This window comes from Anolis sagrei, chromosome 3 (assembly GCF_037176765.1).
Source record: "Anolis sagrei isolate rAnoSag1 chromosome 3, rAnoSag1.mat, whole genome shotgun sequence".
In the NCBI taxonomy this organism is placed as follows: domain Eukaryota; kingdom Metazoa; phylum Chordata; class Lepidosauria; order Squamata; family Dactyloidae; genus Anolis; species Anolis sagrei.
This window is the reverse complement of record NC_090023.1, coordinates 186,806,055-186,831,810: the sequence shown is the minus strand read 5'-3', so window position 1 is coordinate 186,831,810 and position 25,756 is coordinate 186,806,055. Positions and strand designations below refer to the sequence as shown.

General features: G+C 39.8%; 1 protein-coding gene across 1 annotated transcript in view; it reads left to right on the top strand.

Annotated features, from left to right (window-relative positions):
- Positions 1-25,756, top strand: part of KIF11 (kinesin family member 11) — a 42,143-nt gene that overhangs the window by 16,002 nt on the left and 385 nt on the right. The window contains exons 5-21 of the mRNA XM_060768712.2: positions 1,090-1,275; positions 1,359-1,483; positions 2,531-2,621; positions 3,690-3,932; positions 4,981-5,076; positions 5,222-5,310; positions 6,958-7,045; positions 7,213-7,401; positions 11,379-11,586; positions 11,728-11,900; positions 13,083-13,205; positions 13,417-13,575; positions 16,678-16,817; positions 19,338-19,617; positions 22,992-23,214; positions 23,354-23,481; positions 23,697-23,813. Coding sequence (XP_060624695.2) covers positions 1,090-1,275; positions 1,359-1,483; positions 2,531-2,621; positions 3,690-3,932; positions 4,981-5,076; positions 5,222-5,310; positions 6,958-7,045; positions 7,213-7,401; positions 11,379-11,586; positions 11,728-11,900; positions 13,083-13,205; positions 13,417-13,575; positions 16,678-16,817; positions 19,338-19,617; positions 22,992-23,214; positions 23,354-23,481; positions 23,697-23,813 — 2,658 coding nt within the window. The remainder of the gene's footprint in view (positions 1-1,089; positions 1,276-1,358; positions 1,484-2,530; positions 2,622-3,689; positions 3,933-4,980; positions 5,077-5,221; positions 5,311-6,957; positions 7,046-7,212; positions 7,402-11,378; positions 11,587-11,727; positions 11,901-13,082; positions 13,206-13,416; positions 13,576-16,677; positions 16,818-19,337; positions 19,618-22,991; positions 23,215-23,353; positions 23,482-23,696; positions 23,814-25,756) is intronic.

Below are 25,756 nucleotides of genomic sequence, written 5' to 3'. Positions count from 1 at the left end.
GCTCATCTCCATTTCTAAGCCAAAGAGCTGACATTGTAGACTCCTCCAAGGTCATGTGGCTGGCATGACTGCATAAAACACCGTTACCTTCCTGCAGAAGCGACACCTATTGATCTACTTACATTTGCATGTTTTCGAACTGCTAGGTAGGCAGAACCTGGGGCTAACATTAGGAGCACACCCCGCTCCCCAGATTTGAACCACCAACCTTTCGGTCAACATGTTCTGTAGCTCAGTGGTTTAACCCATTGCGCCACTGAGAGCTCGTATGCGCACGCACACAATATACCTAGGGAAGCATAATTCTAGAAATGTTAAATTAGAAACAGGGTCTATTTATTTATGGGTCATTGTTAGAACTGTACCTTAACTCTTCAAAAAAAGATAGCCTAGGGAAAGGCTAACAGCCCTGTGGTGTTTGTTTTGTTGTCTATGCCCCTGCCCAAATTATTTCACCTCACTTTCTGTCCCTGTGATAATTGGATTTTGACAAAATTGACTTGCGGAAACAAGGATTGCTGATAGAGCTTCAGTGGAGACACCTGTTCCCCATGATACCTCTTTCAGGAGTGAATTTCCCTTTCGATGGGTAGATTTTGCTCACTTTCTGTTGCCTCAACCCCGTTCTTAATGATGAGTTGTTTGTAAGTCGGATGTTTGCAACTTGAGGACTGCTCGTCTACATACTGTACTTTTATCAAGAAAGGAATTATCCCCTTTTCTGAGTCGCCAAAGGCCTTTTTGAATACCTGGGTAGAAAAATTGTGGTGGCCAGCAGTAGCTGTCATTTTCCCTTCTCCACAAAATCTTCAACCTATCCACTGGTTGTAGAAAAATCCAATATTTTGTCTCTAAACCTTGTCCTCAACCTATACATATACGACAACTCCCTGTATTCTTTGAAAGTGGTTTAATACAGTTTATTTTCTCGAAAACTGTAGTCTAGGTCTCAGTATATTAGCAAAATAAGTAGGTTTTATCAGTGGTGTTTGTATCTTGAAAGTTCTTCATACTTGCCTCGCTAGCATTCTAAAATTAAATTTCTTGATACTAAAGAAAACCTGTTGTTTTTGTGTTTTCCTATGGTAGGATCCACTTGCTGGTGTGATTCCACGTACACTACATCAAATATTTGAAAAACTTGCAGAGAATGGTACAGAATTTTCTGTCAAAGTGTCTTTACTGGAGATATACAATGAAGAGCTCTTTGATCTTTTGAATCCATCAGCAGATGTTGGAGAAAAGCTGCAAATGTTTGATGATCCACGTAATAAGGTAAAAAATAAAACCACAATTGTTTCTTCTTAAAGACTGTGGATTCTGAATGGAATACGGAACTTTGCATTTTATTATTATAGAGAGGCGTGATCATCAAGGGTTTGGAAGAAATAACTGTACACAACAAGGATGAAGTTTATCAAATCTTAGAAAGGGGAGCGGCAAAAAGAACGACTGCAGCTACTTATATGAACCAGTACTCTAGGTAAGAAATAGTTCTGTCTCTTTCTTTTCCATGCTGTTGCTTTTTGTGTCAAGAAAAATATCTTCTAGAAGGAGAGATTGCAATATAAATAAAAATGTAATGTTCGTTTGTGGGATTAACATAACTAAAAAACAGCTGGACGAATTGACACGAAATTTGGACACAATACACCTATCAGGCCAACAAGTGACCATCATTCATAAAAACCGAAAAACACAGAAAAGACTTAAAAGCCAAAAAAATAAAAAAATTACAAAGCATGCACAAAACGACACAAAACAGATATACACAGACTGGGGCACAGCAACGCATGGCAGGGGACGGCAAGTCTAGATAAATAAAAATGTAATGTTTGTTTGTGAGATTGACATAACTAGGAAATAACTGTTTGACCTGCAGAGGGAGTACTTGAGGCAAAGTCAAGTCTTCCAAAGCAGCATTTGAAAGGCTGAAAACATTTTATATAAAAAAAAACTTGTTTCTCCACCCCATACTTCCTGTGAAAAAGATTTCAATCTTTGAATTGATACTTTTCCTTAAGTAAAGGTTTCTCCTGACATTAAGTCTAGTCGTGTTTAACTCTGGGGGGTGGTGGTTATCTCCATTTCTAAGCTGAAGAGCCGGCGTTGTCCCTAGACACCTCCAAGGTCATGTGGCCAACAAGACTGCATGGAGTGCTGTTACCTTCCCACAGAAACAGTACCTATTGATCTACTCACATTCGCATGTTTTTGGACTGTTAGGTTGAAAGAAGCTGGGGCTAACAGTGGGAGCTCAAATTGCCAGCCTTTCGGTCAGCAAGTTCTGCAGCTAATTGGTTGAACCTGCTGCGACACCAGGGGCCCCCTTTTCCTTAGAAACCTTCATTTTGTAGTTTTAAAATTTCAATTGATTTTCCTTTTAAACATGTGGTAGAGAATTAAAAGCAGGAATTCCACACTTAAATTGAAGGATTTTTGTGAATTGGGCTGATATAAATAAATGTAAATTAGTAAGTTTTAAAATGTTTTAAAAAGTTCACTAAAATTGTTAACATATTTTCTACAGTCGATCTCATTCCGTGTTCTCTGTCACATTGCACATGAAAGAAACAACAATAGACGGAGAAGAGCTTGTTAAAATTGGGAAACTGAACTTGGTGAGTATCAGTGTGTAAGATCATACATGTGAAAATTATGGATAGTATTAACAAATGAGAATATGGAATGGAGCTGCATTTGCATTCCAATAACCTTTGGAAGGCCACATTTGTAATATTTCCCTTGATATGATCATTGCTCCTTACTGAAAGGATTCCACTTACTAATTGGAAAAGATAATCTGGTACCGTTCCATTATCTGCGCGGACTCCATAAGGGGTCCTAGACAGAGAAGGATAGTCCATTTTATTGGGGGGGGGGGGGAGGGGTTGAAGAAGGAAGCCCATTTCCCCCATTTTACTGGATAATTCCCCCCCCCCCCCCCCCGCTTTCCATACCATAAACAAGGAATTTTTTTGCCAGCAGCGACATGGGGGTGGGATGGGGGGTAATAACAGGAAACAGGGAAATAGTTTTACTATTTCAACACCCCCCCCCCCCAAATTAATTGTCTTTCTGTATCATCTAGGCCTTTTTTGGGCTTCCACTTGGAGAATGGAACAGTACTAAAATTCTTTGTTCTGTATGAGTTTATTTATTTATTTACAACATTTATATGCCGCCTTTCTCACCCTGAAGGGGACTCAGAGCGGCTTACAAGATATATATACATACAATATATTATGTTATTAGCCTAGTACAATATCAGTATTAAATATTACTATATTGTACTATATCATTACATTGTAATATTAGTAATATTACATGTAATATAAATATATAGTTATAATATCATGTTGTTATTATTATTATATTGCATTACACTATACGCTGCTTGCCTGGAAGAAATAATGTTTATCTGCCAAAGCCAGACCAAACTGATCGGTTCCTGCAACAAATATATTTTACTGTTGAGGCGCTAATGATTGTTATACTAATATTTAATTGTTGATGCTGTAATCTGTTTTTAATTGCTTTATACTTGTCTTGTGATGTTTTGCATTGATGTTGTTAACCGCTTTGAGTCGCCCAAGGGCTGAGAAAAGCGGTATATAAGTAAAGTAAATAAATAAATAAAGTAAATAAATATAGCAATTTATTGAGATGGTCACATTTTTTGTTCATAGGTTGATCTGGCGGGAAGTGAAAACATTGGTCGTTCTGGAGCAGTTGACAAAAGGGCTCGTGAAGCCGGGAATATTAACCAGTCTCTTTTGACTCTGGGGAGAGTCATTACTGCACTTGTGGAAAGAGCGCCGCACATTCCATACAGAGAATCCAAGCTAACGCGTATTCTTCAGGACTCTCTTGGAGGACGCACCAAAACATGCATAATTGCAACCATTTCCCCTGCCTCAATTAATCTTGAGGTGAGATGCTTATTTTCAAACTAGCTGTTGTCCTTGGCTTAAGAAGTCACACTTATTCTAGCAATGTGAAGGCCTTAAGTGGAGGCAGACTATGGCATAGCTGGTTGTGTGCTAGAAATCATAAGTCAATGCAGTAAGTTTGGCTGGAGGCTTGTAAATCACATTGGCAGTAAACAGAGATGGGGTTTTGGTCAGGACTGTAATGGTTAATGAAGTAAATAGACTATTTTTTTTAAAAAAAATGCTTTCCTTTAATTAAGGAGCAAACTCGGGTTTGGCCTCCAATCCAAGGTTCTTTGGAGAGGATGACCAATGCAATCACCTTCCCTGTTGTCCAAGCCATCCCTCCTCAAATGCTTCATTGCTGAGGACCTTAAAGCCAAGCAGTTAGAAATAGAGAGTTCATAGCTGCTTTTAATATGGTTTCTGTCAAAGGCTTTCATGGCGGGAATCACTGGGTTCTTGTTGGTTTTTTAGGCTGTATGGTCATGTTCTAGAACAGGGGTCCTCAAACTTTTTAAACAGAGGGCCAGGTCACAGTCCCTCAAACTGTTGGAGGGAAGGATTATAATTTGAAAAAAATATGAATTCCTATGTACACTTGCAAAAAACACTTCAAAACAATACATTAATTAAAATGAAGAACAATTTTACCAGATTTAAACTTATTAGTATTTAAATGTGAACTGTGGGTCTGCTTTTGACTGATGAGATAGGATTGTTGTTATTGTTGTGTGCTTTCAAGTCGTTTCAGACTTAGTTTGACCCTGAGTGAGGGCCAGGTAAGTGACCTTGGAGGGCTGTATCCAGCTGCCGAACCTTAGTTTAAGGACCCCTGTTCTAGAAGCATTCCCTCCTGACATTTCGCCTGCATCTATGGCAAGCATCCTCAGAGGTTGTGAGGTGCAGGAAATGCAGGCCTCCCTTTTGAAAGTGAATATTGAGGGCATCCCTTTTGATGAGCACAGTTGCATTTTTTTGATAGAAGTATGGAAACAGTCACATAAAATCATGTTCGTTGATCACTTTCCTTCCTCTTGTGCAATAGGAAACTCTGAGTACTCTTGAATATGCTCATAGAGCCAAGAATATCATGAACAAGCCTGAAGTGAATCAGAAACTCACTAAACGAGCACTCATCAAGGTTGAGTATCTTAACAAGGATAAGTTCCCTTTAAATCTTCTTTGCTGCATTTCAGTTACTTACAGCATGCATTGTTGGGTTATGACATTTGCTAATACCAGTCACTCAGTTGATACATCTGTGTGCTGTATTGATATTTTAACAGGAGTATACAGAAGAGATCGAACGCTTAAAAAGGGATCTTACTGCAGCACGAGAGAAACATGGTGTCTATATTTCTCTGGAAAACTATGAGTGAGTATTTCAATACCTATGAAACGGGGCAGTTTATAGGAATTGTTGCATTTCCTCAGATAAGGATCTTAATCTGAAGTATGCCATCAAGCCAAGTCTCAGACACTTCCTATGCTGCCATATAAAATCCAGCCTATCTGCTTTGAATTGGATTGTATGGCAGTGTAGACTCATAATCCAATTCAAAGCAGATAATCTGGATTACTTGCTTTGATAATCTGGATTATATGGCAGTGTAGTTCTAGCCTCTATTGAGCAATGAAGATATAATTGTTATAATATATTTAATGTAATATTACTAATAATATTGCAATATAGTGGTGTAGTACAATATAGTAATATATAATGCTAATATTGTGCTATGCTATGTAGTATATTGTATGTACATATAATATTGATCATAATATTGTAATACAATATAACACTATCATAATTATATATTCTATATCGCATGTAATACTAATAATATTGCAGTATAGTGGTATAGTATAATAAAGTAATACATAATACTAATATTGTGCTATGCAAATAATATAATATTGTATATACATATAACTTGTAAGCCGCTTTGAATCCCCTTCAGGTTGAGAGAGGGAGGGGTATAAAAATAGTAAATAAATATTGGGAAAATTGCATTGTTCTCCACTAGCCAACCTTTTCTGAAAAGGCCAGTGAGTGAATGACTAATTGAAAGGCACTAGTTGGTGGCATTCAAATAAGAATATCTCTGCATCCCAACCTGTTTTTCTGGCTCCAGAATAGGAAGGAGAGGGAAAAAGCACACCTTTCAAAGAATCATGGTCATCCAGTCCAACCCCCTGCCAAGATGCAAGAAAATCGCATTCAAAGTACCCCCGACAGATGGCCATCCAGCCTCTGCTTAAAAGCCTCCAAAGAAGGAGATACCACCATACTCCAGGGCAGAAAGTTCCAATGCTGATCAGCTCTCAGTCAGGAAGTTCTTCCCAATGTTCAGGTGGAATCTCCTTTCCTGTAGTTTGAAGCCATTCTTCTGCGTCCTAGTTTCCAGGGCAGCAGAAAACAAGGTTTCTCCCTCCTCCCTATGACTTCCCCTTTCATGTTTACACAGGGCTATCATGTATCCTCTCAGCCTTCTCTTCTGCAGGCTAAACATACCAGCTCTTTAAGCCGTTCCTCACAGGGCTTGTTCTCCAGATCCTTGATCATTTTAGTCGCCCTCCTCTGGACACATTCTAGCTTGTCAGCAAATTGCGGTACCCAGAATTGAACACTGTGATTCCAGGTGTGGTCTAACCAAGGCGGAATAGAGGGGTAGCATGACTTCCCTGGATCTAAACACTAGACTCCTATTTATGCAGGCCAAAATCTACCTCCCCCCCTTTTTGGATGTTAATCCAAAAAAAAGCACTCTAAAATGCATAGGTCCACCATACATCAACAGGCAAGTTAAAGGCATACACACACAAGTTGTCTACAGATAAAGTTGAAACAAAGATGAAGCTGGCAGTATAAGAAACTCTTTAATCATAATATGATAGAAACAAAATAGAAAATCTTACTGTCAAACAAGTTATTTATTTATTTTTGCTTTTCTCTTAACAAATACCTGGTTGCTTTGAACACAACAAGATAATTTATTCACGGTTCATTATGTGTGTTTTTAAGTTCTCTTCATGTGAAGCTGACAGCTCAGGAGGAACAAATTGCAGAGTATGTGGATAAAATTGCTGCAATGGAGGAAAATCTGAAAAGAGTAAGTGAACTCGACTGTTCTTATCCTTTCCACTGCTTTTCAGAAAAGTAAAGAAAGAGTAATATTACGTGTCATGATAAAGATTTGTATTTTTGGTATCACTCTTAACTAATAGAGATGCCAATTTTAAAGTTCATATTGACTGTTTTTTATTATGCTTAATATAGATCACGGAGTTATTCACAGTTCAAAAAGATGAAATGGAAAGGTGTCAAACAGACCTACGGGTCAGAGAAAAGGAACTGCAGGACACACAGAAGCACTTGGAAATAACCAAAGTCCGTCTTTCTGAAGAACAATATATAGCATCCAGTTTGGAGAACACAGAAGAAAAACTTCATGGCACTGCTACCAAGGTTGTCCAGTTCATCACCCTAGATTTCCCCCCGCATTAGCATGGTTAATATGGTTACAGTACCTGGACTATAACTTATGCTAATATCAGACCATTAATGTTATCTGTTTATGTGAGAGTAATTTGTATCTTTCTAAAGAGAAAAGGGATATCCTATGGGAGAGAACCTGTGCCATCCATCTTGTGGAGACAATGTTTAGAAAGCCTTCTGAGTGATACCTTGTGCTCTCATTTGTGTCTTGCATGGAATTAACCCATACAATGGCAATATTGACATTAACACAAAATTATGATTTAATGCTTTGGGCAATTCCTAAACCAGCAAATTTAAACCTTGGAGTTATTTATTTATTTTGTATCTAAAGCATTGCATAAATAAGTATAAAATGATAAAAAATGGATGGAGCACAAGTGACTAAATATCTTTTGACTAAAACTGGGCTACAGTGACCACATTGTCTGTAGCTTTAAACAATTCTTCCTCAGTTCACGAGGCAGGACATTGTGGGCAAGCATACAGATGCGGAGTTGTTTGTTCTGCTCCACAGTCGCACAAGGTGGGGGATTCTTCTAGAACAGTGTTTCTCAACCTGGGGGTCGGGACCCCAGTGGAGGTCGCAAGGGGGTGTCGGAGGGGTTGACAAAGACCATCAGAAAACAAAGTTTTTTCTGTTGGACATGGGGGCTCTGTGTGGGAAGTTTGGTCCAATTCTATCGTTGGTGGGGTTCAGAATGCTCATTTATTGTAGGCGAACTATAAATCCCAGCAACTACAACTTCCAAATGTCAACGTCTATTTTCCCCAAATACCACCAGTGTTCACATCTGGGCATACTATACTGAGTATCCATGCCAATTTTGGTCAAGATCCATCATTGTTTCAGTCCACAGGGCCCCTTGGATGTAGGTGAACTACAACTCCAAAACTCAAATTCAATGTCCACCAGCCCCTTCCAGTATTTTCTGTTGGTTATGGGAGGCCTGTGTGCCAAGTTTGGTTCAATTTCATCACTGGTAGAGTTCAGAATGCTCTTTGATTGTAGGTGAACTATAAATCTCAGCAACTACAACTCTCAAATGACAAAATCAATCCAAATTTAGTCCAGTGAATGAAAATACATCCTGCATATCAGATATTTACATCACAATTCACAACAGTAGCCAAATTACAATTCTGAAGTAGTAACGAAAATAATGTTATGGTTGGGGGTCACCACTATATTAAGAGGTCGCAGCATTAGGGAGGTTGAGAACCACTGTTCTAGGTAGTGCCATTTTTCCAGATTGTCTTTTGATCTGCCCACTTTACTTCTGAGTCTGTTCAGGGATATCCAGGTTGCCCCTTCTTGGTTTGCCCCTGGAGGCAGATCCTCGTGGGGAGCCATTCAGTTGGGATTTCCTGGTTTAGCTGCCCAGAAGGGGAATGTTAAGAAGAGTGGTGGCTGCTAGCCATGCAGTGGATGGCTTTCACAGTGTTTGATTTTATTTCTCTCTGTTAGCAGCAACTTCCTGATGCATATCAGGGGGGCAGTGCCAGTTAGCTTGTAGAGTCTATCAACAGGCTTAGGTTTGAGGCATCCTGTGATTATTCTGCATGTTTCGTTCACCTTCTTCGTGTGGGCAAACTTCTGCCAAACAGGGCAGCCATACTTGACAGTTGAGTCAGACAAGGCCAAGGCTGATGTTCTTATTAATTTTGGGTCTGCATCCCATGCTCTGCCAGTAAGTTTCTGCAGGATGTTAGTGCGTGGAGCTACTTTGTGTTTGCTGTTTTTACAGAGTTTCCTATATATTAGTGTTTGATCTAAGGTGACACCGAGATATTTAGGATGGAAACAGTGTTCAAGCTCTTGACCTTCCAGGTAACTTTCACTTTCCTGTTGTCTTCACGGTTCCATAGGTGGAAAGGACACATTTGTGTGCTGGCAGGATTAGGCTTAGGGTAGTAGCTAGATCTTTGTAGTAGATCTTTGTATAGCTGGATAGATCTTTCAGGGCACTAGGGTTTGGTTTTCGACTATTTCAAAGTATTTTGCTTGTGTTGTTAGGCCAAGGTCATCAGCATTTAGAAAGCTCTTTGTGAGTGGTGGCTGTGGCTGATTATTAATAAAGATGTTAAGGTTGGTTCAAGAACGTTGCCTTGGGGTAAACCTTTCTTTTCCTGCTTTGAAACCCCACATAGAAGCTGCGGTTTTTTAGGAGGGTCTGGACAATTTTTGTAAAATCATAGACCCGGGTATTATGGTAGAATTTATGCAGTATTTTCCTATTTTGCACAGTGTCATAGGCTGCTTGTAAGGTCCACAAAAAACTGTTCCTGTTATGCAACCTTTCTAATATCCTTACTTGATATACTCAGTCAGATTAAAAAATTGGGCTGTAAAGGTTTTCCCTGGTCTGAAACCTGCTTGTTGTGCAATAAGCTTGGGTTCAATAACAAGTCCAAATTGATTTAATAGCATTCTCTATACTTTATATCAATTTTTTTTGTCGTGTCAGGAGCGACTTGAGAAACTGCAAGTCGCTTCTGGTGTGAGAGATTGGCCGTCTGCAAGAACATTGCACAGGGGACGCCCGGATGATTTGATGTTTTATCATCCTTGTTGGAGGCTTCTCTCATGTCCCCGCATGAGGAGCTGGAGCTGATAGAGGGAGCTCATCCACGCTCTCCCCGGATTCGAACCTGCGGCCTGTTGGTCTTCAGTCCTGCCGGCACAGGGGTTTAATCCACTGCACCACCGGGGACTCCACTTTATATAGATGACATAAGAGAGAGATTGGTCGGTAGTTCCTGGCATTGGAGGTGTCTTTACCAGGTTTTAAAATGGCAATGATCTTAGTTTTCCTCCATAGTCTGGGAATCTGTTTGCGTGCCAAGCATTAATTGTAAAATTTCAAAAGCCAGTTTTCATCTGGCTTCATGAGGCCCAAGTGTTTGATTTGCTCCATCATCAGGTCAGCTAGACCAGGTGCTTTGCCAGTTTTACATCGCTTAATAGCTTCTCTGAGTTCTTTCAGGTTTAGGGGAGATGGCAACTGGTGGATTTCAAGTTTTGGCAGCCTGTTGATTTTCACTTTTACTCTGCTGCAGTTGGTTTTTCCATTCTGAATTTGCTTGGAGCAAAAAATACATTAGCCCAAAGGTTTGTCCTTTCATGCATATCATGATCTAGCTTTGCGAAGACCAAAGTACTGTGAATCCTTTATGTCTATTTTGGTGATGTTTAGGTCTAGAGAGCCAAGTTTTTGATGCCAATTATAGTAGCAAAAGGCTGAATTTAAATTCAAGTCAGACTTCGTAGTTAATAGAAAAATACTGGAAGCTCAAGTGCCCAAGCAGTTGATGCCTCTTAATTATGAAGCTGACCGTGTTTCCCACAAATGTGGAACATTTGTGCATCAGTGGGCACGTGGAGCAAATTCCTGCTCTGCCCTCACCCTATGTCCATGGGCTGGACACTACATTAATGTCTGTGCTTTGAGCTGCTCAGATAGAGGGGTCCTATGCAATCAGGGCTCTGTATTGTGTGGATGCAACTGCTAGATATGAGCAGTTGATCATAGACAGGTATTGCTATTCAAATATCTGTGCTCGATATGGAGAGGTGAGCAAGACTGATTGATGTCTGCAGTGTTGGCAGGACCCGCAAAGTAGACTCTTTTTGCCTTTGATGCATGGCAAGCAATGTGTGATTAGGATTATTCGTACTTTAGGTTCCTTGTTTCATGGAATTGAAATAAAAACATTCCCTTGCAAAAGACTGTTCAACTGGCAAACTGGAAGTCTCTTTTCCAAGAAGAAAAGAGACTTAGCTCACTCCTAAATTATTTAAGTATCTGGTATCAACAAAAAGCTAACCCTTCCATCATTTAGAATTGTTCCTCCTGTGTTCAGATTGAATGTGTTTTCAATGATCTTCTCCTTTTTGGTAATCCGATTCATGCTAACTGACAAATGGCATTATCTTTTTGTCTTAGTTGCTTAGTACAGTTGAAGAGACGACCAAAGATGTGTCTGGTCTGCATGCAAAAATAGACCGCAAAAAGGCTGTTGAGCAGAATAATGCAGAAGCCCAAAAGACATTTACAGAGCACATGAATGCTCTCTTTGGGGAAATGCAGAACTCTGTTAAGGAGAACTATTGTAAACAGCAGCAGATTCTAGACTATTACGCCTTTTCAGTTGGTAAGTGTGTCTGATTAACTGCATGTGCAATAATCCAAAGAAAGCCCTTTTTGTAAAACAAAATCTAGTGTAAGCATGAGATTCTTAAGGCATGTGAAAAGAAACTCAATTAAACAACGGTGCTCATCTTTCTCATGGCAGGTGATCTTCTTTCTGCCGGCTCCTCGGCTTTTGCAGTTACTGCAGCAGCTATAGATGCAGCATTCAACTCAGTAAAAGTAATGGTTTCTGCTGAAGTTTCCCAAACTTCTGAAGCGATACTAAAGCAGGAGTCACTGACATCTCAGAATAGAATTGGCTTGCAAAAAGTGATTGTAAGTATAAGGGCTATAGGCATTCAAATGACAGAATAACTCTTTTGACTAGGAAAGTCTACCTGAAATATGACAGCTGCTGACATTCCTAACGGGCTGAAAGACCTATGCATGTTCAAATAAAGCTCTGCCTGACAGCTAGGCTGGAGCTGGTTTAGCCTTGATTTGGTAAAAGAACAAACTCCTTAGACTCTCAGGTATCACTGTTCAGAATAAGCTTATAAGAGCAAAAACAAAAAATCTAAATACTATATATAGTCGAGTATAAGCTGACCCAAATATTAGCCGATGCACCTAATTACATTTGTTATTTTACTTTATTACTGTGTTCCCTCGCTTCTTCGCAGTTCGCTTTTAGCGGACTCTGTTTTGCAGGTTTTAAAAAATATTAATAAAAAATATTAAATATTTATGTCCAGTGGAAGCCAGGGACCCCGGAAGTGCAGCGGCCTGAGGCGCGGCAGGGAAGGCCTGCCTCCCTGGTCTGCTGCTGCCTGCATGGCTCCAGAGGCTCTGCGGAGGCCAGGGAGGCAGACAGACGCCCTTGGGATGGGCCGGGAGGCGGGTAAGGAAGCACGGGTAATAAAATAATGTATAAATATTAAAATTAATATGGCGTTTATTATTTTACTCTTATTACTGTTACTTTTACATTTCCATTATTTTACTCTTATTATTATTATTACTCATTATATATATTATATATATTATTTTACTCATTATTATTGGAAGGGTACATAAGCACATTTACGTTGAATTAAGTTAGAATAATGGTTTAATCAGAGTTGGACAATCTTATCTTAAATTACAGTTTTATTTGAATATTCAAAAACATCAAACCTACTGATGTCTCAATTAATGTAATTTTATTGGTATCTATTTTTATTTTGAAATTTGCCAGAAGCTGCCAAATTTCCCACTCTCAGCTTATACTCGAGTCAATATGTTTTCCCTATTTTTTGTGGTAAAATTAGGTGCCTCGTCTTATATTCGGGTCATCACTCAAGTATATATGATACATAATCATATTTCAATATTCAAATTAGTTATAGTAGGTGGGCTAATGATTGTCTTTAAAGTCATTTATTCAAAGAGCTAACGGCTGCCAATTCTACATGGAAAATCATCTAATTCAAATGTAGAAAAACCGACTGATCTCTCAATCAGTTTTCTTGCTTCTAGGAAGAACATGCATCTGGATTGGACCGAGCACTCAGTAGTCTGTCGCCCATAGTGAAACTTGTATTGAATCTAAATGCTGAACTCCAGAATAACTTGAAGAAACAAACATCCCTGGCTGAAAAGGTAACTTTAAAAGCTGAACTCCATGTGCCTTAATTTACCCCAGTGAACGAGAGGACTTTTTTTTTTACTTCAGATACCCACAGAAGGTAATTGAATGTCTCATTTTGCTTCATGAGCTGGTACCACCTCTAATACATAACAGATTTATGGTAGCTTTTAAAGAGTCAGCAAAATGTAATTGTACTGACTTTTTTCTATATCTAATTTAAAGATTACAGACTATAAAGAAGAAATGTCTGCCTTCTTCCAAGGCCACTCTCTTGCTTTGAGTAAACTGCAAGAAGACACTTCCAGGATGTTTTCTCAGTTTCAGCAGGATTATGAGCACTTGGAGAAACAGGTGGAGTTAGCCAAACTGGCACAAAAAAAGGTATGTTCTCTTTTCAGAGCACAGCAAGGAATAGACCAGGTGAAGTAAAATAAACGGTGCTGATGGGTTAATGACATGACTTAGAAATTTATGCGGTCATTGCTAATAGTCAACATAGATTTATCAAAACAAGTCATGCCAGACTAATCCGATCTCTTTTTCGATAGTGGTACAGGCTGGGTAGACGCAGGGAGTGCCATGGATGTAGTGTATCTGGATTTCAGTAAGGACTTCGACAAGGTCCCCCATGACCTTCTGGCAAACAGACTAGTTAAATGTGGGTTAGGTAGATTTGCAATTGGTAGGTGACCAAACTCAGAGGTTTTGTGTGTGTGTGTGTGTCAGGAGTGACTTGAGAAACTGCAAGTTGCTTCTGGTGTGAGAGAGTTGGCCATCTGTAAGGACATTGCCCAGAGGATGCCTGGATGTTTTGATGTTTTTACCATCCTTGTGGGAAGCTTCTCTCATGTCCCCACATGGGGAGCCGGAACTGACAGAGGGAGTTCATCTGCCCTCTCCCCAGATTCGAACCTGCAACCTATAGGTCTTCAATTCTGTCTGCACAAGGGCTTAATCCCTCTGAGGGCTCCACCCTGAAGGCGATTCTCCCCAATGTTCCCTCTTCATCTTGGAAAGAAGTGACGAGTGGGGTGCCATAAGCAGGGTTCTGTCCTGGGGCCCGTTCTGTACAACATCTTTATTAATGACTTAAATTAAGAGTTTAAAGGCATGATAATCAAGTTTGCAGACGACACCAAATTGGGAGGGACAGCTAATACTTTTTATTTATTTTTATTTTATGGCATTTGTAGCCCGCCTTGCTCACCCTGACGGCGATTCAAGTCAGCTTACAGAAGTTGGCAAAATTCAATGCAGTACAGTTAAAAACATTCAATCTAACATTATAAAAACCATAATACTCCAGAAGACAGGAGCAGAATTCAAAACAATCTTAACAGATTGAAGAGCTGGGCCAAAACTAACAAGATGAAGTTCAACAGGGACAAATGCAAGACACTCCACTTAGGCAGGAAAATGAAATACAAAGATAAGAATGGGGGACGATGCCTGGCTCGTGTGAAAAAGGCCTTGGAGTCCTCGTGGACATCAAGTTAAACATGAGCCAACAATGTGATGCGGCGTCAAAAAAAGGTAATGGGATTTTGGCCTGCATCAATAGGAGTATAGTGTCCAGATCCAGGGAAGTCATGCTACCCCTCTATTCTGCCTTGGTTAGACCATACCTGGAACATTGTGTCCAGTTCTGGGCACCACAATTGAAGAGAGATATTGACAAGCTGGAATGTGTCCAAGGGAGGGCGACTAAAATGATGAAGGGTCTGGAGAACAAGCCCTATGAGGAGCGGCTTGAAGAGCTGGGCGTGTTTAGCCTGAAGAAGAAAAGGCTGAGAAGAGGCATGATAGGCATGTATAAATATGTGAGAGGAAGCCACAGGGAGGAGGGAGCAAGCTTGTTTTCTGCTGCCCTGGAGACTGGGACATGGGACAATGGCTTCAAACTACAGGAAAGGAGATTCCTCCTGAACACGAGGAAGAACTTCCTAACAGTGAGAGCTGTTCGCCAGTGAAACTCTCTGCCCCAGAGTGTGGTGGAGGCTTTTAAACAGGTTGTATTGCCATCTGTCAGGGGTGCTTTGAATGTGATTTTCTTACTTCTTGGCAGGGGGTTGGACTGGATGGCCCACGAGGTCTCTTCCAACTTTATGATTGTACTAGCTGTACCCGCCACGCGTTGCTGTGGCCAACCTTCCCTTCCTCTTTGTCTCCTTTCTTTGGGAGGAGAAATAGTGCACGCACGCACACACACACACGCATACACATATGGGTGTGGATAATATGGCAATGTCTATGTTGAAAGGAAGTTGTGGAGAATACCTACATGGATGTTAATTTTACTATATTTCCTCAACTCTCCCCTCAAATACACACAGTCACGTAGGAAATAAGTGGCTCTGCTGGAGTGCATGTCTTGAAGGGTTATTGTGGGGATGATCTTGCATGTGCATTAATTCCACTATATTTTCACAACTTCACACACCCATATGCACTCACTGTTGCTCTGCCAACATGTGTATGTTGCCAAGTTGTAAAAGATAGATAGAATGATTTTCAATTCATATAGCAGTTCAAAAACATGCAAATGTGAATAGAGCAATAGGTACCACTCTGGCAGGAAGGTAAGGGCGCTCCATGCAGTCATGCCAGTGGCCACATGACCTTGGAGGTGTCTATGGACAATGCCGTCTCTCTACCTCTCTCTCTCTACCCCCCCCCCTCTCTCTCTACCCCCCTCTATCTCTCTCTACCTCTCTCTCTCTCTACCCCTCTCTCTACCTCCCCCCCCCCCCCCCGGGCTGTGCAAGGCGCGCTCTCCCCTCTTTCCCATGCTTCCTTCTTTCTTTCCTCCCTTCTTCCTTTCTCTCTTTCCTCCATTGCCACAGCATTCAAGGAGGAAGTGAAGAGGAAGAGGTCATGGCACCATGGAGATCACCTGGGAAGTTCAAGGGGAAGGAGCGAGGGAGAGAAGGAAAGAGGCAGGAGAAGGAGAGGAAGCCGCCCGAAGGGAGAAAGGAGGAGGGCTTCCTTCCACCACCACCCCCCCCACACACACACACACACAACAGTCACGGCGAAATGCCTCTTTTTCGCCTGCTTGCCTCACCTTTAAAAGAAAAAGGGAAGGGGAAGGCGAAATTGTGTGTATGTGTGTGGCCATGTCTGCGGGATAGGCTCCCAAGTATGCTGCTGTGAGGGAGGAAGCTCGGTGCTGCCTGCTGTGCCAGTTCCGTTTATACGTTTATATTGGACTGTTAGGTGTATCGTGTCCAAATTTGGTGTCAATTCCCCCAGTGATTTTTGAGTTCTGATGGTATCACAAACGAACATTACATTTTTATTTATATAGATAGAAGATGACACCTTGTAGTTCACTGGTGAGAACTGAATCTATTGCTCTGCAACCCTTTTAAAGCCAGCTTTAAACACTGTAGTCCACAGATTGCCCACTTTATGATTAAAGTTTTTAACTTTACTAATTTTTACTGATTTATTTGAAATATCTTTATTTTTCATTTACACTAGAGTACAGCCCAGCTGATTTCTTCTCTAAAAGACCAAGTGAGTTTGCTCGAGCAAGAATCTCAGCTGAATCTGAGTGATGTTCTAGAGAAAAGTAGAAGACTAAAGCAGAATGTATTCGCTGTACAAGACAACATAACTCTGTAAGGAAACTCAACTTGCTTCTCTTCTAAACATCTTTCAGACTTCCTGCAGACTTGCCTTGTGAAATAATCTGTATCTACTTATTCAAGTTGCCAGGAGCCTTCTGAATATTTGAGATTTCCATTGAAAAATATGAACATCCTATTATAGATGAATGCAATGTTCAGTCACCTTTGGTCCATTTGTTTATTTTACTCATTTTCCTTCAGCCTTGCATCCATTTGTTGTGATTTATGTGAAATTCAAAATGAATTAGAACTGGGTGTGCTAATCGTTTTTTTAAAATAAAGTCAAGTTTACTTCCATACTATTGTAAAATGGTAGGAGTACTCTGACTGCCTGGCATATTTTTGCAGCCTTGAACTCATGCATTCTGTTTAAAACAGTTTAATGCTTTAACTTGACAATAGTTAACAATAAACACTACCTTAAAAGTGTGTGTGTGTGGATATAGATATTAAGTTAGCTTACAACAAAGGCATAAAACTGAAATGTATTACATCCGATAGTCCTCCTCTGAAACGAATGCTGAAGTGGAAGCACCAAAACAAATTGATATTAACCCACTTTCTAAAGCTACAATCCTGTATAGTTACTGGGGAGCACACCCCACTGAACTTCATGATGTTTATATCTCAATGAATTTGGGGGCCTTTGGTGGCACAGCAGGTTAAATCCTGGGAGTGGGGTGAGCTTCCAATGTTAGCCCCAGCTTCTGCCAATCTAGCAGTTCGAGCACATGTGAGTAAATCAATAGACACTATATCTTAGTTACTATATTTATATCCTGCCTTTCTATATACCCTGAAGGGTACCACTTCTGTGGGAAGGTAACGGCGCTCCATTCGGTCATGCTGGCCACATGACCTTGGAGGTGTCTATGGACAACGCTGGCTCTTCGTCTTAGAAATGGAGAACTGTAACTATTTGGATGATACTTCCTTTGATATGAGCTTTCCCTATGTGATAAGGTGGATTTGCTTCTATTTGCTTTCACTCTTTTGACATCATTGCACTCAGGACAACTGCTTCTCCAGTGTTGCACTACAGCAGATAATAATAATAATAATAATAATAATAATAATAATAATTTTATTTATACCCCGCTACCATCTCCACAAGGGACTCAGTGCGGCTTACATGAGGCCAAGCCCACAGTACATCAGTAAACAAAAGCAATTAACAAAAGCAATCAATACAGTACAATTAATATAAATCACAAAAAAAGCAGTAAACAATAACACACAACATTTAAAAACCTATGGCCAGGCCGAATGTAATAACTTAAAATTTAAAAATAATGCTGGGCATGAACAAGGTAGGATATAACTGGGATAGGGTTTCCAAAGAGAGATGAGGGAACGCAGTCCATCTTAAATCAATAGTAAAGTGCATTTTGAGGGCATATTGCTGAGGGTTTTCCTTATTCTGGGAAGGCACACTGGAACAGCCACGTTTTCGGGCTCCTCCTAAAGACTGCCAGAGTTGGGGCATGTCTGATATCCTTGGGAAGTGAGTTCCAGAGTCGGGGGGCTACCACCGAGAAGGCCCTCTCCCTTGTCCCCACCAAAAGCCCTGAACGGTTTGGGACCTGCCTACCTGCGTGACCGCATTTCTGTGTACGAACCCACACGATCTCTTCAATCATCTGGAGAGGCCCTGCTCACGCTCCCACCTCCTTCACAGGCGTGATTGGTGGGAACGAGGGAGAGGGCCTTCTCGGTAGTTGCCCCTCGACTCTGGAATTCACTCCCTAAGGACATCAGACATGCCCCAACGCTGGCAGTCTTTAGGAGGAGCCTGAAAATGTGGTTGTTCCAATGTGCCTTCCCAGAATAAGGAAAACTCTTAGCAATATGTCCTCAAATGCACTTTAATATTGACTTAGGATTGTCTGCGCACCCTTATCTTTCTTTGAAAACCCTATCCTAGTTTACCCTACCTTGTTTATGCCCAGCATTTTAAATTTTAATTTTAATTATTACATTAGGCCCGACCATAGCTTTTTAAATGCTGTTTGTTATTGTTATTGTTTATTGTTTGTTGTGTATTTTTGTTTTTGAGTTTTTATTTTAACTGTTTTGTATTGATTATCTGTTATCGCTTTTGTTTATTGATGTGCTGTGGGCTTGGCCTCATGTAAGCCGCACCGAGTCCCTTGGGGAGATAGTAGCGGGGGTACAAATAAAGTTTTATTATTATTATCGTGCCAGTTGCTCATAAGGTCCACATATACACCATTGTACTCCTTTGGAAATCTCTTTTTAAAGTAATTTTTCCTGATTCACACATGAGTTTTTAAAACATAATACATTGAAATATATATTTACTCAGAGAGAGATATTAGGGATTGTAATAGGGGAGATGGTGGTGGGGGTACAAATAAAGTTTTTATTTTATTATTTTTATTTAAACTGTAGGAAAGGTTTACACCTGCTGGTTAAAAGGGGTGGGCAGCTGAAATGTCTCTTGGCTAAACACTTAGGTCTAATCTGTTACTAAATACCTACCACATACAGGCAAACGACAGACCTTTCCACATCTGCAGCATCACGGCACAGTATATTGACCCTGCCTCTGGATGACTTTTCTCAAGAGATCAGGCAGTCCAGCAGTGAAAACGTTAAGATACTGTTGCAGTCAAGTAGTCACTGCGAAGACTTTGGTAAGAGTCTGGACCGTGTCTGCCAAGAAACAGAAAGCTGGGGTGAAACTGCAACATCAAAAATAATGCGTATAGCTGATCAACAGAGTGCCTTTCTCACCAGCCAGAAGGAATACCTACAAAGGATTTGCAAGGTAAATCTGATTGTTGACACATGGAAGTTAATCTGTAGACTAGATGCAGGTAGCTCATGGCTCTCCAGGTGGCGCTGAACTACACTTCCTATCATATTTAGCATAACAGTATGCAACAAAATTTGAAAAATCTTCTGTTCCTCATTTGAAAGTGTTATTTCCTTTTTCATTGTGTGGTACTTGCTTTGGAAGTAGTTGTTATACGCCAGAAACTTAGTTTTTGTGGCTGCCACAAACAATGTTGAATTTGTTGAGACTTGATGAGGTATCTATTGAAAAACTATAGCAAAATGTGTTGTAGGATAATCCGTCCCACAAAAGCAAAGATTTAATAAACTTTTTCCATGTTTTTATGATAGAACCAATTAGGAAATGACATTTATAACCCAGGAACAAAAATTGTGTTGCATAGTGTAATCAGTTTTTAGCTGTTGTGCCTTCGAGGAGAGGCAGATAAAATTATTATTATTATTATTATTATTATTATTATTATTACTAGCCGTTCCCTGCAATTTTAGTTTTTTTGCTTTTTAAGTCTCCTCTGCTGTGTTTTTGAGTGTTTTTATGAGTGATGGCCACTCGTTGGCCTAATAGGTGCTTTGTGTCCAAGTTTGGTGTCAATTTGTCCAGTGGTTTTTGAGTTCTGTTAATCCCACAAACATACATTACATTTTTATTTATATAGATTATTATTATTATTATTAATTAATTAGAGCCAGTTGCTGCTTTTGACTTTTGTGGCTTGGTTTTCTTTTATGATGTACTGCAATCATGGGCTTGCCTTACCGTTTTTTCATTGCAAGTATATGCTTGCATCACAAATTTTGTCTTTTTTAAAAAAATCATGTTTATTAATTACACAGGAGACAAATCTATGAGTAAACAGTAACAGTACGCTATCAATATAAACACATAATATACAGTAAAGCAGTGATATTCTTCCAGCACCTTCAACTTAGTCTTCTCTGTTCTCATCACATCTTCATTGTCTATTCATATTAATCTTAGCCGCCGATACCAGAATTAGTTTTGATATAAAATGAGCACGTTTTCTATATCTGAAAGTCCTGTATTCTGCCATTGGTCTCCTTATATGCTACAAGTCTTTGGAGGGTAGTTTTCAATTATGGTGTTTGATTAGCTCACTGAGTTTTCAGCATTCTTTTCTTGTATGTTTATGGTTGTAAAGACTATTTATTCTGTTTAATGTGTTGTCAAAGGCTTTCATCGCCGGAATAATTGGGTTGCTGTGAGTTTTTCAGGCTGTATGGCCATGTTCCAGAAACATTTTCTCCTGACATTTCACCCATAATATCTATGGCAGGCATCCTTAGAGGTTGCAAAGTCTGTTAGAAACTAGCCAAGTGTGGTTTATATATTTGTGGAATGTCCAGGGTGGGAGAAAGAACTCTTGTCTGCTTGAGGGAAGTGTGAATGTTGTATTAGGACTGAATAGCCTTGCAGCTTCAAAGCCAGGCTGCTTCCTGCCCAGGGGAATCCTTTGTTGGGAGGTGATTAGCTGGTCTTGATTGTTTCTTGTCTGGAGTTCCTTTGTTTTTGAGTGTTGCTCTTTATTTACTGTACTGATTCTAGAGTGTTTTTTTAAAATACAGGTAGCCAGATTTTGTTTATTTTCATGGTTTCCTCCTTTCTGTTGAGTTTGTCCACATGCGTGTGGATTTCAATGGCTTCTCTGTGTAGCCTGACATGGTGGTAGTTAGAGTGGTCCAGCATTTCTGTGTACTCAAATAATATGGTGTGTCCAGGTTGGCTCATCCAAGTGATCTGCTATGAGAAGCCATTTCTTCAGTTGTAAATATTTTGGCGACTCCTGTTAATGGAAGGGTATCCAATGATAAGGGGGAATGATTTTTGTTACCCTCTTCCTTTTTCTTTAACCATTGATCCAGTTTACATTTCCCTACACCCACTTTCACTCAGTATCTCTTAACAGTTTAACAGAGAAACTGAAAAATAACTCAAATGAAGTCAGGTGAAAGAGGTACTCATATGATACTTGCTATTCTTGGAAATAATTGGGCTTTCTGAGGCAAGGGCACAGAAACCAGGCATATAAGTTTGAGCAATGGACTTGTACAGAGCTCATTTTGCTTTCTGAAGGGAATTCTTGGTCTTTAAAACCTTATTTGTTATTTCTAGTTTATGGCTATCCTAAAGCAAAGTTATCACAGAGTTAGTTTGAGGCTGAAAGAGTGTGAATCACCAGGAGGATTTCATGATTTAGGCCCCTTCCACACAGCTGAATAAAATCTCACATCTGCTTTGAACTGGGATATGCTTTGAATGTGATTTTCCAGCTTCTTGACGGGGTTGGACTGGGTGGCCCACGAGGTCTCATATATAGAATCTCATGATTCTATATATGGCAGGGTGGACACAGATAACCCAATTCACAGCAGATATTTTGGGTCAAAGCCATGGTATTCCCTGTAGTAACCTACGGATGTGAGAGCTGGACCTTAGGGAAGGCTGAGCGAAGGAAGATAGATGCTTTTGAACTGTAGTGTTGGAGGAAAGTCCTGAGAGTGCCTTGGACTGCGAGAAGACCAGTCCATCCTCCAGGAAATAAAGCCCGACTGCTCATTGGAGGGAAGGATACTAGAGGCAAAGTTGAAGTACTTTGGCCATATCATGGGGAGACAGCAAAGCCTAGAGAAGACAATTATGCTGGGGAAAGTGGAAAGTAAAAGAAAGAGGGGTCGACCAAGGGCAAGATGGATGGATGGCATCCTTGAAGTGACTGGACTGACCTTGAAGGAGCTGGGAGTGGTGACAGCCGACAGGGAGCTCTGGCGTGGGCTGGTCCACGAAGTCACGAAGAGTCGAAGACAACTGAATGAATGAACAACAACATTTTGGGTTATTCTGCCTTGATATTTTGGGTTATATGACTTTGTGGAAAGGCCTTTAGCAGGGATTCAAATCCTGGCTTCCAGGGTCCTACACCCCTTCCACACTGCCATACCATCCAGATTATCAAAGCAGATAATCTGGATTTTATATGGCAGTGCCGAAAGGGCCATAGTTCAACACTCAAACCAATACCCTTGCTTTATAAAGCTATTCTTGTGAACTTTGTGCTTCAAGGAAGGCGCCGTGATTGACATTTTTTCTGTTTCCCCTAAGCTGGCAATACATCCCTAATCATGCAATTATAGTAAGATGGGTCCTGCACATGTGTATTCCCTTAAAGAGCTGTTTCTTTGTCCCACGAACATCTAAGTCTGTTTCCAAAAACAATAAAAGCTCATAAATGGTTCAATGAGATCCTAGACTTCCTGTTTCGGGCAACCAAACAAACATTTGTCTGGAATACCCATCTTAGTTTCTGAAGATGTTTCTATTGCTTTCAGAATCTGGACGACAACTGCAGTGCATCAGTTGCTAAGCTCACAGTCCATGTTGACCGACAAAAAGATGCTCAAGAGACTGTCCTCAAGGGACTCCTTGACAAGATGCCCAACGATAAGCATGTGCTTATGACACAGAAAGAGACGCTCCTCACGAAAGCAAAACATGGCTTAATCCGAGTTAATGGATTTGTGGGAGAAGAACTCAAAGTAGACATCCCAACAGGTATTATTTGCCAGGGAGCAATGGACCGTGCAGATGTGGGGATGAGGGTGACCCACTTGACATTGAAATGGAATTTCTACTCTTAAGGAAATGTTGGTTTAGATGTCACTTAAATGGCTTGGGTTTTCTTTTCCCCAAGGAACCACCCCACAGAGGAAAGATTATCGTTATCCTGTGACAGTTGTGAAAACAGAACCCCGCGATGTCTTGCTTGAAAAATTAAGGCAAAAGCAGCTGGAGCTCAGAGCTGCAGAGATCTTGGATCAGGTAGTTCTGCAACCAAAAGGGGAGGGAAGGTGGGCTTGCCCTACTTGTTTTTCCAAAAATGAGACAATAGACCGAGATACAAAGTGTACACATGGAAATGAAGTGGTTAAAGATTGCAAAACAATTCTTGGATGTGTGTGATGCTCCTTCAATATTCCGTTGGGCCCCAATATAACTTGTAGATGAGGCTTATGTATCTCTTTTGGGTTCCCTAGAGTTCCTTTGTGGATGAAGAAGAGATAAGAGAGACGAATGATAGCCTGGTCAGTGAAAATTCCTTCTTGGATACCAGTCTCTGTATTCAGACAACCAACGGTGTGCCCTTCTTCCAGGTGATTTCTAAATGTTCTATTTCTTTGATGGAAACAGAAAATACTAGACTACCAAGGAACTATTTTGTTAGGACTACCTAAGATAGATATTCAGCATACAAATACATATACAGTAAAAGATTGTGGTTGTGGACATGATATTTGGGGAAAGTGTGGTACAGGCTTCCTATCCCTCATAATTTGGGAGGAGGAAGTTTTTGTTTTAGGCTGGATCTACACTGCAAGACAAATCCAGTTTCAAGAGTGCAAATCACCATATATACCCATGTATAAGCCAACCCAAATATAAGCCAAGGCACCTAATTTTACCACAAAAAACTGGGGAAACATATTGACTCGAGTATAAGCTAAGGGTGGAAATGCAGCAGCTACTGGTAAATTTCAAAATTAAAATAGATACCAATAACATTACATTAATTGAGGCATCAATAGGTTAAATGTTTTTTAATGTTTACCTAAAACTGTAATTTAAGACAAGACTTTCCAACTCTGATTAAATCATTATTCTAACCTTCAGTGTAAATGTGCTTACGTATCCTTCCAATAATAATAGAGTCAAATAATAAATGTAATAAAAATAATAGAGTAAAATAATGGAAATGTAATAATAACAGTAATAATAGAATAAAATAATAATAGAGTAAAATAATAAATATAATAACAATAATAAATAGAGTAAAATTCTGGATATAATAATAATAATAACAACAACAAGAACAACAACAATAGAATAAAATAATAAATAACTTTGGAGTGGAAGGCGGGGGAGGGGGGGCTTTTTCAGCCTTAAAAGGCTGAAAAGTCTGCTTATTAGGGCTGGGCGGTTTCGTTTCATTAATTCGTAATTCGTTAATAATTCGTTAATTTTTTCAATTACAAAACGATAACGAACCATTCTGGAGCAATTATTTAAAAAAACGAATTTTCAAAAACGTTTTGTAAATGCTTCGTATTTCGATATTGTATTCGTTTCATTATTGTTTTGAGGTCGTTTCGTTATTATTTCCGCATGTCTGGGCCAGTTTTATGGTTTAATTAGTGAAAAAAAATTATAATATCACACCAACAGTCAACAACAGAGGGAGAGGGAAGCTTCAGAAGGTTTTGGAGGTTTTTTAGCGTATTTCGCGGTCGCGTCCGCCATTAACGAATCGATTCGTTATTGTTTCGGAAATCGATTCGTTAAATTTTTACCATTTACGAAATTTCGTAAATATCGAACTTTTTAAAAGGAAAATTTTGTCATTATTTTAAATATCGAAACAAAAAAAAACCAAATACAAATCGATTTTAGAAACAATTTTTTCCGTTGTTACCCAGGCCTACTGCTTATACTTGAGTATATACAGTAACTTCATTGAATTGGATTACATGGCAGTGTAGATTCATATAATACAGTCAATCCTCATTCCGAGTGTAGATCTCACCTTTGAGTGACCAACTACAACTAGTAGGTGGTCTGGGGCCACTTTCCCCATGGATTGGGACTTTCTGCCTGCATTTGACTCTGAGAAGTTCATACATTGGGCCTTATTTCTGAGGAGACATGCCTCGAATCATATGATAGAAAAGATCTTTTTTAGAAGACATGCAATTAGAATGTGTATCATTCTCAAAACTGGAACTATCACCAACTTATATCTTTAAAGCAATCGTACTTACATCGAAACCATTTGAAATCTAAAAGGATTACAGTGTTGTCATCTGTGCACAACAGTGCACAACAGTATCAGATACTGTTGTGCACAGATGACAACACTGTAATCCTTTTAGATTTCAAATGGTTTCGATGTAATCACATATTTCTATAGTTTGAGAGACAGTGGAACTATCTATAGGGACAGTGAATCGTGTGCTGATGTGCTTTGCTGAATTATGACATTTCCAGAAACTGGATCTGGTAAAGAATATTTTCATCATTGTTTAAAGTAAAATAATGCTCA